The sequence below is a fragment of the Elgaria multicarinata genome, chromosome 1, assembly GCF_023053635.1.
Source record: "Elgaria multicarinata webbii isolate HBS135686 ecotype San Diego chromosome 1, rElgMul1.1.pri, whole genome shotgun sequence".
Classification (NCBI taxonomy): Eukaryota; Metazoa; Chordata; class Lepidosauria; order Squamata; family Anguidae; genus Elgaria; species Elgaria multicarinata.
Genome location: NC_086171.1, coordinates 151,478,612 through 151,491,334, shown reverse-complemented (window position 1 = coordinate 151,491,334; position 12,723 = coordinate 151,478,612). Strand labels below are relative to the sequence as shown.

Here is a 12,723-nt window from a genome sequence, read left to right as displayed (position 1 = left end):
GCCTCCCTGGCACTTTTTCTGTGCCCCTTACTGCTTCCACCTGCTGCTTCCGAAGCCTGAGCGCTCCACGCCTTCCCTCCCTTGCTCGCTCGCTCGCCACATCTTCCAACTCGCTGCTGTCGCTCGTCCCTCGGCTGCGCCCCGCCCCGCCCCGCTGCCGCCTCTGCCTACCTCGCTCTTGCTCTCGCACCTCTTTCCTGGAGCGGCGGCGTAGAGGAGAAAGGAGAAAACTCAGCGGAGCAGCAGCAATGAAGGATCCCTGCCCGGCATTTGAGCGAGATTTCTCCCAGCCTGTCGGGGCCTTGCAGGTTGTTGCTTGATATTTCGTTGTCGGGAAGGCCATGCAGCTCCGGGACGTGGTGACTGCCAAGCCTCCCGTCGACAAGTTCCGTCCCCTTGTCCTTTCTTCCCCACCTGTGGGGCCTAGACTTCCTGGTTGAACTGCGGGCTCAATTGAAGAAGCCGACGGACCGCGGACGGAGGCAGGTAAGGGAGAGGAGGGCGGGGGTTACCGGGCCCTGCCGCCATCAGCGCCCGTGCGGCGACGGCGGCAGAGCCCAGTAAGGGACCAAGGGGGAGGGGGGCCTTACCTGCCTCCGTCCGCGGTCTGTCGGCTTCTTCAATTGAGCCTGCGGTTCAACCAGGAAGTCTGGGCCGCAAGTGCGGCCTAGACTTCCTGGTTGAACCACAGGCTCAATTGAAGAAGCCGACGGACCGCGGACGGACGCAGGTAAGGGAGAGGAGGGGGGTTTACCGGGCCCTGCTGCTGTCGCCGCATGGGCGACAGCGACAGCGGCAGGGCCCGGTAAACCCCACTTACCTTTCTGGCGGAGCTCCGGATCGAGGCGAAGGATCCGCCTTCACCTCGATCCTCTTCGCCACGCTCCGCCAGCCCCCCAATCCTCTTCGCCTCCGCCTTAAGGGCAGGCGAAGCCCCCCGCTCCGCTCCTGCTTCTCCGGTTCGAGGAGAAGCGGAGCACATCCATAATTTTGGATGTTTTCCCCCATAGGATTGCATTGCCGAAAAGATTAGCGGATAACTTCTTTGTTTTTAAAGTTGAAGCTGTTCATTAAATATTAAATGTATCTGTAATCTGTAATTGCTGATGTCCCCAGGGGTTTCCCTTGGTAGCACCAGCATTAGCAATGGACCCCTTCCCTTTTCCTTACCAGTGATCAGAAATAAGGGAAGGGATTTGGTTGCTAGCCTTAGCAATCCCCAAGTTTGTGTCTTTGTTGTGCACATGCTCAAGTATGTGCATCTCCCTAGTTCTGCCTGATGTGGCCCTCAGAGACACAAAAAGGCTATGCATCTCTGTTCTGGGGCATCATGTCACTCATTAGAGCTGATTGGTGGAATTTTTCCACGCTAACAAGCTTCTAATCAACTGCTGAGAACTTTGATCTTAGACTTCGATTTAATACACAAAGAACAAGAGAAGACAAGCCTGAAATTTTTCACTTCTTATTTCAGTTGCTGGAACAAGCAGGCAATTGGCAATGGAGGGTCTAAGAAACGCTGCGTGGTTTTGGTTTCCCGGGAATCTCTCTCAGCTTTTCCATCTGACAACATGATATATGCCATCAGATGCCAAGAAGAGCCTTCTGCTGTCTACAAACAGATCAGTCTTCTATAAACAGTGCCGATAATTGGCACTGTTTGTAGACAGCAGCAGGCTCTTCTTGGCATCTGATGGCATATATCATGTTGTGGGATGGGCAAGTAAAGAACCCCTGGGGGTTATCAGGTGCCAATACTAATAGTGCCAATAATTTCGACCTTCCTTCCTTTTTCTTGCAGCTAGTCAGTGCTCTGGATGTGCTCAGGTTGGGAATCTTTTCATTAGCTCTGGCCTCTAACCAGTTCGTAACTGACATGGCTTGTTCACACATTATACTGAACTTGTGTACAAGCTGCCTGTACTGTATAGGAGAAAGAGTCCACACATGTAGATTTTTAAAAATGTAGCTGTCCCTTGGAAAAAGTGGTGTTTCTTTCATGGGTTGGTCTCTCCACCTGATCTGTCCACATGGCAATGATTGTATGCAATCTTCTACACAGGGATGGATTCACCAAGTTCTCTGTTGCATTCCTCTCTCCTGCCTGACTGAAATGGGATCTTTGGGAATGTCAATTTCCTACAGAGTTTCAGAGATGGCTGAAGGCAGGAAAATTGTTCTGCCCTTAAGAGCTGAGCGTTGGGAATATTGCAACCTCATCTGCAAGTTACAGGAAGGGGGCAGTATAGTGATTAATCATTGCCATAGCTAGCCTTAGGATCTCTAGCCTACAATATGTAGTTCCCTCCTTCCTGCTCCACACACACACACACACACACACACACACACACACACACACACACAGAGCCTTGCTCTCTCTCTCTGACCTCCTCCATTGCTAGAGGCAATGGCTTGCTCTCTCTTGCTCCTGCCTGTGTAAAAGGGCTGAACAAGGCATATGTTTTGACTGTCCTAAGTTAGAAGTAGTATTTCAGTTCAAAGACTCTTTTATTGAAAGTCTCTGAACTCAGAGACTTCCAATCACCCAATGCACGCAAAAGGAGTGGCAGAGGTGATCTTTGCCTCCCCAGCCTCCTTTCCTGCATATTTCACAAGATGGCTTTTTAGCCGATCTAGTGCCAGTGCTTTGGACAAGGAGGCAAGGAGACTGGAAGAGATTCAGGAGCGGGTCAGCTATCTGACTCCTCCTTCTGAGGTCAGACTGCTGTCCCTGATCTCAGATGTAGGAATCCCCACATCTAGGGATCATTGGATTATGCCCTAAGAAACTTAAGGCACAATTCTATGTATATTTAGGGGGGGAGTACTACAAATGGCTGGACAGTTCTGTGAGTTGTAGGATTTATTTCAGTTTAAACATGCGTAGGATTGTGCACTTAATAATTTTGCTCCAGAGAGAGAGATTGAGATTTTGTAAAGCCACCTTGAGTCCCAATATAGGGAAAAAGGCAGGATACAAATAAATGGAAGAAGAAGAAGAAGAAGAAGAAGAAGAAGAAGAAGAAGAAGAAGAAGAAGAAGAAGAAGAAATAAAATTAAAAAGTATTCTAAAACTAATCATACAAATTAAGAATAGAGAAAATATCCTCAAGGCTTATTTATTTATTTATTTATTACATTTATACACCGCCCCATAGCCGAAGCTCTCTGGGCAGTTTACAAAAGTTTAAATCAGTAAACTTTAAAAATATACAAAATTTAAACCCACCAAAAACATAAAAACAGCAGTTTAAAAACAACAGTACTTAATATCTCCACTATAGTTAACTGATCAAAGACAGTGAAATATATACTTGAAAAACAGGTTTAATAATTCTGCTAGTTACAGAAGTTGTTGTTTTACCTCTAAAAGTTTAAAGCTAGAAAACGTAAGACACTGTACAAGAAAAATAAAGTAAGCAAAGTTATTTAGTTTTTTTCTGCCCAATACTCACCGATTGTATACCTCTATATTGGAAACTTGTTTAGGAAGTAAAATAGATCTGCTATCCCTTTGCTGTTACCAGTGAAAAGTAATTACTTCGATCATGCTTTTAACTGTCAACAGCATAGCAGACTTAGAAGGTAGCCTCCATTTGTTTTTTACACCTCAGCCGAACGTCAGTGAGATTCTACATATGTACACACTTTGGAGCTTGAACACATGTACGTTTAAAGTACACACATGTTAATGAATGAGTTTGCTTCCCATGGCACCTGATGGTGATGGGGAAATACCTGTACCTCTACTGGCCCTTTACAGGGGGAATGGATTCTAATAGATGTTTTTGCATTTTGAATATTTTCCAATTTTGTTTCTGGAAACTGACTTTGGATATACATTTAAGGAACTTAAATTGAAGCACTTCATTATTATTTTTAATGTATCTGCAATTTCTGATGTTCCCAGGGGTTCTCTTTGAAGCACCAACACCCGCAAGGGAGCCCCTTCCCCTTTTCTTACCAGAGATCAGAATTTAGGGACGTGATTCCCTTGCTAGCCTTAGCAAAACCCAAACTTGTGTGTTTCTAGCACTGCCTGATGTGGCTCTCAGGACCAAATAAACTGTGCATACCCTGTTCTAGGACATCATGTCCCTCATTAGAACTGTTTGCTGGATTTTTCCCAAGCTAACAAGCTTTTAACCAACTACTGAGAACTTTGATTTGAGACTTTGATTTGGTACACAAAGAACAAGAGAAGACAAGCCTGATTTTTTTTTTCACTCCTTATTTCACATGCTGGAACAAACAGGCAATTGGCAATGGAGGGTCTAAGAAACGCTGTGTGGTTTTGGTTTCCCGGGAATCTCTCTCAGCTTTTCCATCTGACTCTTGCCTTGATCCTTACCTCTGTGGCTCTGAAAGCCATCCAGCTATTTCAGACGACGCAGAAGCTGCTCAAAGGGTTTAGGGATTTCCCAGGACCTCTCCGTCACTGGCTATATGGCCATATTCACTTGGTAAGAGATTCTTTGCCTTGCTTGGGAAGCACTGTCTCTCTTGGTAAAACTGCATTTTGCTATGTAATATACTGAAATGAAATAACAATGAAGGGTAGGGCAATTCTTATCAAACTGGGCAATGTTACGACAAATTAGTGTCTTATTGCTTCCTTGTTTGTAAAATTACCTGAAACATGTCTAACATTCAGGACATGTTTATAAGGATAATTTCCGATGTCAATAGCCATTCTGGTTGGGGATGATGGGAGTTATAGTACCAACACATCTGGAGGGCACCAAGTTTGGAATGCCTGATTTAAAGCATCTGAGATTGACTAAAATGTGTTTTATTATTATTATTATTATTATTATTATTTATTTATTTATTTATTTATTTATATAGCACCATCAATGTACATGGTGCTGTACAGATTACACAGTAAATAGCAAGACCCTGCCGCATAGGCTTACAATCTAATAAATTGTAGTAAACAATAAGGAGGGAAAGAGAATGCAAACAGACACAGGGTAGGGTAAACAGGTAGGGTGAAGCTAACAGTATAGAGTCAGAACAAACTCAATATTCTGAGACTATGTGTTGCAGTGCCAGAAGTATGCATAAATAACCTTTGAAGGTATATATTTTAGTGGAATATTCCTCATAGAAATTGGGGGAAAGTAAAAACAACTTTAACAGCAAAGCTTGATTCCTCAGACTAAAAGCTATCATGATCAACAGATTAAAGATCCATTAGAGAAGCTGTATTCCCAGGGACTGAAGTAGAACTGAGTTTTGAGGTTAGAAGTAGGGCTGTGCATCACTTCAGATATGAATCCCAAATCCGGTTGATTCGGAGGGCTTTGAAACAGATCCAAATTGAATCAAAACAGGTCTGAATCACATGATTTGAATTGATTCAGACCTTTTCCAAGCACAGATAGACATGAAAATTAGCACCACGATAGGGCTTCAGTTAGGGCTTCATTCTTGCCAAGTTTAAAGCACATCTGTTCATCCCCTGGTTTTTAGGAATTTTATTTAAACTTGAAGTTTTAAAATTATTTTTTTAAAAAATATGTTGTCATTTTTAAGGATAAAGAGATGAAACTAAGCACCATGATAGCTCTTAAGTAGGGATTTAGGCGTGCCAAGGTTGAAGCATATTGGTTCATCCCTTGTTTTGGGGGAAAATTTTAAAGTTCAAACTCATTGGAATCTAGCACCTTGAGATTGGAGGTGAAGCGAACTGGGTCCAAACTGATCCAAATTGAATCAGACTTAATTTGGAAGGTCCAAATTGGGATCTGAAGCAAATGGGGGGATCCGAGCAGATCCCTAGTTAGAAGTGATATTAATGAGACCAAGCTATTTCTGACTTATAAACCCCTTAGGTCTTTTAATACTTGTCATTTTGTGTAATATTTTAAATTGTATTCCCAATTTGCCAGCTCCCTAGGCTTGCTATGATCTTTCTCTTTGTCTCTGCTCTGCTCTGCTCTGCTCCCAATAATGAGGATCAAACTAAATGTTATTCGAACAGGACAATGTTTTGGTATTATTATTATTATTATTATTATTATTATTATTATTATTAATTTATTTAGCACCATCAATGTACATGGTGCTGTACAGAGTAAAACAGTAAATAGCAAGACCCTGCCGCATAGGCTTACAATCTAATAAAATCATAGTAAAACAATAAGGAGGGGAAGAGAATGCAAACAGGCACAGGGTAGGGTAAGCAGGCACAGGGTAGGGTAAAACAACAGTATAAAGTCCGCACAACATCAAGTTTTAAAAGCTTTAGGAAAAAGAAAAGTTTTTAGTTGAGCTTTAAAAGCTGCGGTTGAACTTGTAGTTCTCAAATGTTCTGGAAGAGCGTTCCAGGCGTAAGGGGCAGCAGAAGAAAATGGACGAAGCCGAGCAAGGGAAGTAGAGGCCCTTGGGCAGGCGAGAAACATGGCATCAGAGGAGCGAAGAGCACGAGCGGGGCAATAGTGTGAGATGAGAGAGGAGAGATAGGAAGGAGCTAGACCGTGAAAAGCTTTGAAGGTTAACAGGAGAAGTTTATATTGGATTCTGAGGTGAATTGGAAGCCAATGAAGAGATTTCAGAAGCGGAGTAACATGGTCAGAGCAGCGAGCCAAGAAGATGATCTTTGCGGCAGAGTGGTGGACAGAAACCAACGGACTGATGTGAGAAGAAGGAAGGCCAGAGAGAAGAAGGTTGCAGTAGTCCAACCGTGAAATAACCAGCGCATGAACAAGAGTCTTGGCAGAAGAGACAGACAAAAATGATCGAATCCTGGCAATATTATACAGGAAAAAACGACAAGATTTAGCTACTGCCTCAATATGAGGAATAAAGGAGAGCGAGGAGTCAAATATAAAGCCAAGGCTACGAGCTTCCTTGACCGGAGTAAGTGTAACATCATTGACAGTAAGAGAGAATGAGAGATGAGGAGAAGGTTTAGGAGGAAGAACAAGCAGTTCAGTCTTTGCCATATTAAGTCTTTGCCATATTTTCCCTGCTGGCTAGTTGCACTTATCTGCAATAGTGTAATTGCAAAACTAAAAACTATTTTCTTTAGGGGATTGCAACTAAGCTTATTTCTGAGTAAACATGTTTGGGAATGAACTTGAAAATCCCATTGAATTCACCTGAGAATATCTCTAGTCCAGTCAATTTCCCAATACAGTCTACACAGACAACCAGATCCGTTCACTTTCACGTTCCAGCTAGAAAACTTACTGATTTGTTTTTCCATACAATTAAGGCTGAGAAGTGGTAGATCAGGGGAAAGGACATGAGGTGCAGGATATGAAATGGCTGTGAAAGTAGAAATTATGGCAAGCAACAGAAAAGCTGGGGCACCCCAACATGATGATGATGATGGGAGTTGTAGTACCAACACATCTGGAAGGTACCAGGTTGGGAAAAGGTGATTTAAAGCAGGCTAAAATATGTTTCTGAGACCCTCCATTGCTGTATTATAATTCATAGAAGTGGGGCAGGGAGGGAATACAAAATTAACTCAAAATAAAACCCTCCAGCATTCTTAATGCCCATGACTTGAAAATCGAAGCTTCATGTTCAACAGACAAAAGATTCACTGGAGAAGCTGGAGACTGAAGTAAAAGGGGATGCAACAAAAGAAATATATACTATTTTGAAGCACATAAGTGAAGCTATGATTTTTAAAATGATATTAGTGACACCAAAAGGATTAGAACTTAAACATGTCCTAAGTCTTTTAATACTTGTCTTATTTTATTTAACATTTTAAATTTTATACCCAATTTGCCAGTTTCCTAGGTTTGTGGTGATCATTCAATCTATCTCTGCTCTTCTCCCAAAGAGTACAGGATCAAACTAGATCACACTTTAACAGCACAAAAGCATGGTTTCCCCTTCTGGTTAGTTGCGCTAGTCTATCATCATGAAATTGCAAAACAAAAAAATGAAAATGAATAAATAGGGCCCATACAATAGGGTTATAACTAAGCTTATTTCTTAATAAACCTGGTTAGGGTTCAGGCTGAAAACTGCATTGATTTCACTCGAGAATGGCCTATCTCTGGTCCAGTCAATTTCATAACTCAGTTTAATCAGATTGATTTGATTTCCCCTATAATTAAGGCAGAGAGCTGGTATATCAGGAGAAAGGAACTGTGGTGCAGGACATGGAAAAGCTCTGACATCCACCTGGTCATGTTTTATCAACCACACCTAGATGATAAAAGGATCGAAAGGAGGGGAGGGGGAAGCTCTCATGATCGATTTCCCCTTACCTTGCATGGGCTTCTTTCACCACTCAATCTTTCCCTATCCATTGCATTAGCAATTTGGACACCGAGCTTCCCTCCCCCCACAAGAAAGTAATTGTCTAGACACATTATGTTTTTAGCACTACATGTGGCAGCACTTTGTCTTGACTGTTTATCCTTAAACTTGTATGCAGTTCAAACTTGAGGAAGACCTAAAAAATTTAGTGAAATGGACAGAAAGATTTCCGCAATGTTTCCCTATATGGTATGGACCTTTCCTGGCTTTCTTCGTCATCAACCACCCTGAATATGCCAAGGCAGTGTTAAGCAGAGGCGGTAAGAATTTTGCCACTTCCATTCTACTGATCCCAGGAGAATCGCACTGCTCTTAAGTACTTGTCTGCCCTCAACACGAAGGTCACAGCTAGACCTAAGGTTTATTCTGGGATCATCCAGGGTTCACCCCTGCCTGAGCACTGGATCCCCTGTGTGTCACCTAGGTGAACAGGTTTGACCCCTGGACGATCCAGGGATAAACCTTAGGTCTAGCTATGGCCCCAGCTTGGATTTTATCCTGAGTGAAAGAAGATTCCGGCTTTCAAATGGTTAGATTCTGAGACAACTGTCAGTGGCATCTCTAAATTTGTAGCCAACTATCCCAGAACTGAAATCCTTGAAACAGCAAATCTTAGGGCCAGTGCTCATTTCTCCCTCAGCATTGGGAAAAAACAAAAACAAAATTAAACCTCTTTGTGATGCCACTCCACATGGCAACTGTAACATCCAGAGTGACTTAAGATATGGTCTGTTGTCAATGCATAAAGAATCCCCACATCTGGCAGCAAATATTTGAGGTGGCCCAGAGACACTCTGTATATTTAACCCTGTACTGTGATTGTTACAGTTCTAATCACCATGGGGCAACTCTTTTAGTAGACACCCTATGGGGAGTGTAATGTGCCCTTTTCCTAAAGCCTGGGGCGTATAAGAGACAGCAAGCCAAAATTCATCTCACCTTTTGGAAGCGCAATAATCAAATTTCTCAGACTTTGTTTAGAGCCAGGAGAACGTTGATAACAATTATTAGTCTAATTGTTGAACTGGCTGTCTTCAATATTTCAGTGAAAGTTCCAAAAATGACAAAAAATTAAATCCCATAAAATTTCATATTTTTCATTAAAATATGTGATAGTTTTGGGGACTTTTAAAAATCTTTTTCCTAATAAATACTAGAAAAATGTGTATTATAATATTATAAAGCATTATTGTACATCCAGAAAAGATTACATATTAATTGTGTATTTTCTTTAAAACTATGTTTACATATCCTTATCTTTTGCATCCTCTTCCAGTATAATGTAAATATAGTACTTATATGTTTAGTATCTAAATAAGAAATCTGGGTTTTGTTTTCTTATAAATCTTGCATAATGTTACCCTGACACATTTTCCCTTTTCTTTTATTCTACAAAGACCCCAAAAATCTCTTAGTTTACAATCTCTTAATTCCATGGATTGGTATGTATTTTTTACTTTTCATTTCCTGTTTCACATTACATAAGATTTCTGAAGGAAGATGGCATATTTGCACTCTATTTTTAAAGCAATTAGTTCCCATACAATGTCCACACACAGGCACACAAACAATTATCTTAGCACAAACTACTGTTAAAGTAGAGCTGTAGATTGCAAGAACTGTTTGTGAGATGTCTAACATGTGATTGTATATTAAAAGGCCATTACTTAACAGAGTGTGCTAAGAACATATGTGACCCTTGGGTCAGCACTCAGGGACGGGATCCATGTCTAGGGGTTGTTTGTTCTTCCTTTATTGTCAGTTCTAGCCCCCACCCAGGGCAACTGGGACTCCAATTTAGGGATGTCTGAGTAGTGACCTCCCACCCCACACTCCTGAGATATGTATAAGTACTGGTATTTATTCACGTTAATAACCAACAATGAATCAACAAGAGAGCAGCAACATAGGGGACAACAATATCTTTTAGCTCAACACGTCCCACTCCAAGGTCTGGATACGCCAATGGAAGTCTATGTCCTTTGGCCTTACTCGCAGTTAGACTGAGGATGTAGCCATCGAGTAGGGATCCTCCAGCCACAAGACTTGAGAATGCTGCAATATGTTGTACCAACAGGTGATGGCGGCAGCAGCAGCTGCGGTGCATTGCCATGAGGGGCTCCACCCGCAGGTGGAAGCAGCAGGAACTAGGGTGCACTACAGTAAGGGGCTCTACCAGCAGGAACTGGGGTGCGTTGCAATAAGGGGCTCCACCAGCAGGAACTGGGGTGCATTGCAATAAGGGGCTCCACCAGCAGTGCATTATGCACCTCTCATCAGGTCCTGAACTGGGTCCATGACATGCCTTGGAACTATGAGGGACCTGTCCATTGGCTTTTCATGGTTTTTGTTTCCCATTTTGCCCCACTTACAGGAAGAGGGTTGCTAATCCTGAATGGGCCGAAGTGGCAGCAGCACCGGAAGTTGCTCACCCCGGGATTCCATTATGAGATTCTGAAGTCATATGTGACTCCCATGGCTGAGTCAGTCAAAGTGATGCTGGTAGGAAATGCCGTTGCTAGTATCAAGCATTTGAGTAAAGCAGTGAAAGCAGCACCAGTAAGGGAAAGACTAGACAGAGAAAAATAGGAAGAGCAGCACAGCTAGTGTAAAACAGGAGAGGAAGCGGCTAGCGATGGTTCCAGACAGAAAGCTCCTAATGCTAAGGATCAGAAGGCATTGTGCAGCTATCATGTTTTTTCTTCCAAAACTGATTTTAAACAGAAACCATTTATGAATTTATAAGGGTGGTGTAAATATTAATAAATAAATAGATCTGCTGCAGCATCTCTGGGAAGCTGACTGACCAGCCACTCCACCCTTAGGCCCCAACAGTGCTGCATTTCTAGTGCCTGAGTTTCAGTCTCACCTCCTGGGATTCTCTAGGCAACTGAATGAATGCCATACACACAGAATCCATTTCAGAGCTGTGGGTCGCCATCACTGAGCAAGCATTGATGATGTCTCAGCCTGTGATCAGGCCCTCGTGACAGACCAAGGAGCTAAAGTTCAGACCAAGGAGCCCCAGTCCTTTTCACTGCACTCCACTCAACCTCATCTTTTCCCCTTCAGTTGGAGTGCACTATTTGCCTTCTTGAAATGTAGTGAAGAAATGCATGAAATACATACCTACATGCATACCTACATAAATGTTGATATTATCTCCTCCAGGGTAATTTCCCTGGAGTCACTCACAGGAATTGCCAAGGAAAGAATAGAGATTTTCTGCCATCTGTTTGCCATCCCTCAAGAATGAACGTAGAAATTTAACTTATGAATCTTGCAATTTAACTTACAGAGCAATCCTATGCATGTTGATTCAGAAGCAAATCCCACAGAGTTCAGTTGAACTTGCAGCCTTGGTGGTATTCACCAGCCTTCCCCAACCTGGTACCCTCCAGGTGTTTTGGACTCCCATCACCATTAGCCAGGATAGATGGGGCTGGTGGGAGTTACAGCAACAAACGTCTGGAGAACACCAAGTTTATTTATTTATTTATCTATTACATTTTTATACCGCCCAATAGCCGAAGCTCTCTGGGCGGTTCACAAAAATTAAAACCATAATAAAACAACCAACAGGTTAAAAGCACAAATACAAAATACAGTATAAAAAGCACAACCAGGATAAAAACCACACAGCAAAATTGATATAAAATTAAAATACAGAGGTAAAACAGTAAAATTTAAATTTGAGTTAAAATTAAGTGTTAAAATACTGAGAAAATAAAAAGGTCTTCAGCTGGCGATGAAAGGAGTACAGTGTAGGCGCCAGGCGGACCTCTCTAGGGAGCTCATTCCACAACCGGGGTGCAACAGCGGAGAAAGCCCTCCTCCTAGTTGAGTAAGACTGGCATACATGAACATCTGAAGTGGATAGTTTTCAATGAATTGATAAGCCAAACCTGATCATGAGAACCATTTGATGCCATTTGATGGACAACAGGGTTCTTTGGGAATCTGCTTTTTTCAAAATCCTGTCTTTAGTTTTTTTTAAAGATACATTAAGCAGTATATCAATTGATTAAATAAATAAGGTATATTATCTTATAAGGATAAATGGGAGAAGCTGGTCCAAGAAGACCCAGAGGTATCAGTGGAGATGTTTGAACATGTTGGCCTGATGACCCTTGACAGCATCATGAAATGTGCCTTCAGTGTCCAGAGCAGCTGCCAGGTGGATAGGTCAGTAAGGAATGCTGTGTTGCTCCAGTGAAATACACTTTCTGGATTTTGATACGTTGAGCTAGCAATATAGTTGAGGGGCTATTCACACTTCTGATTTTCTGGAGATCTGACTTGTTTATTCCTGACGTTATTTTGGGCTGTATGTCCTAAACTGCATGGTGAAATCCTTTTACCCTGTTCTTCCCACAATAGATCTGTATCTGAATTAAAGGACTATTAGATTGGAGATAATCCCTTGGGTCTGTA

General features: G+C 42.2%; 2 protein-coding genes across 2 annotated transcripts in view; one reads left to right on the top strand and one right to left on the bottom strand.

Annotated features, from left to right (window-relative positions):
- Nucleotides 1-12,723, bottom strand: part of PDZK1IP1 (PDZK1 interacting protein 1) — a 355,951-nt gene that overhangs the window by 174,541 nt on the left and 168,687 nt on the right. The window lies entirely within an intron of this gene.
- LOC134405181 (uncharacterized) overlaps nucleotides 1-12,723 on the top strand; it is a 59,709-nt gene that overhangs the window by 31,636 nt on the left and 15,350 nt on the right. Inside the window, exons 13-17 of the mRNA XM_063136438.1 lie at nucleotides 4,234-4,463; nucleotides 8,408-8,549; nucleotides 9,687-9,731; nucleotides 10,664-10,791; nucleotides 12,344-12,474. Of these exons, the coding sequence (XP_062992508.1) occupies nucleotides 4,234-4,463; nucleotides 8,408-8,549; nucleotides 9,687-9,731; nucleotides 10,664-10,791; nucleotides 12,344-12,474 (676 nt within the window). The remainder of the gene's footprint in view (nucleotides 1-4,233; nucleotides 4,464-8,407; nucleotides 8,550-9,686; nucleotides 9,732-10,663; nucleotides 10,792-12,343; nucleotides 12,475-12,723) is intronic.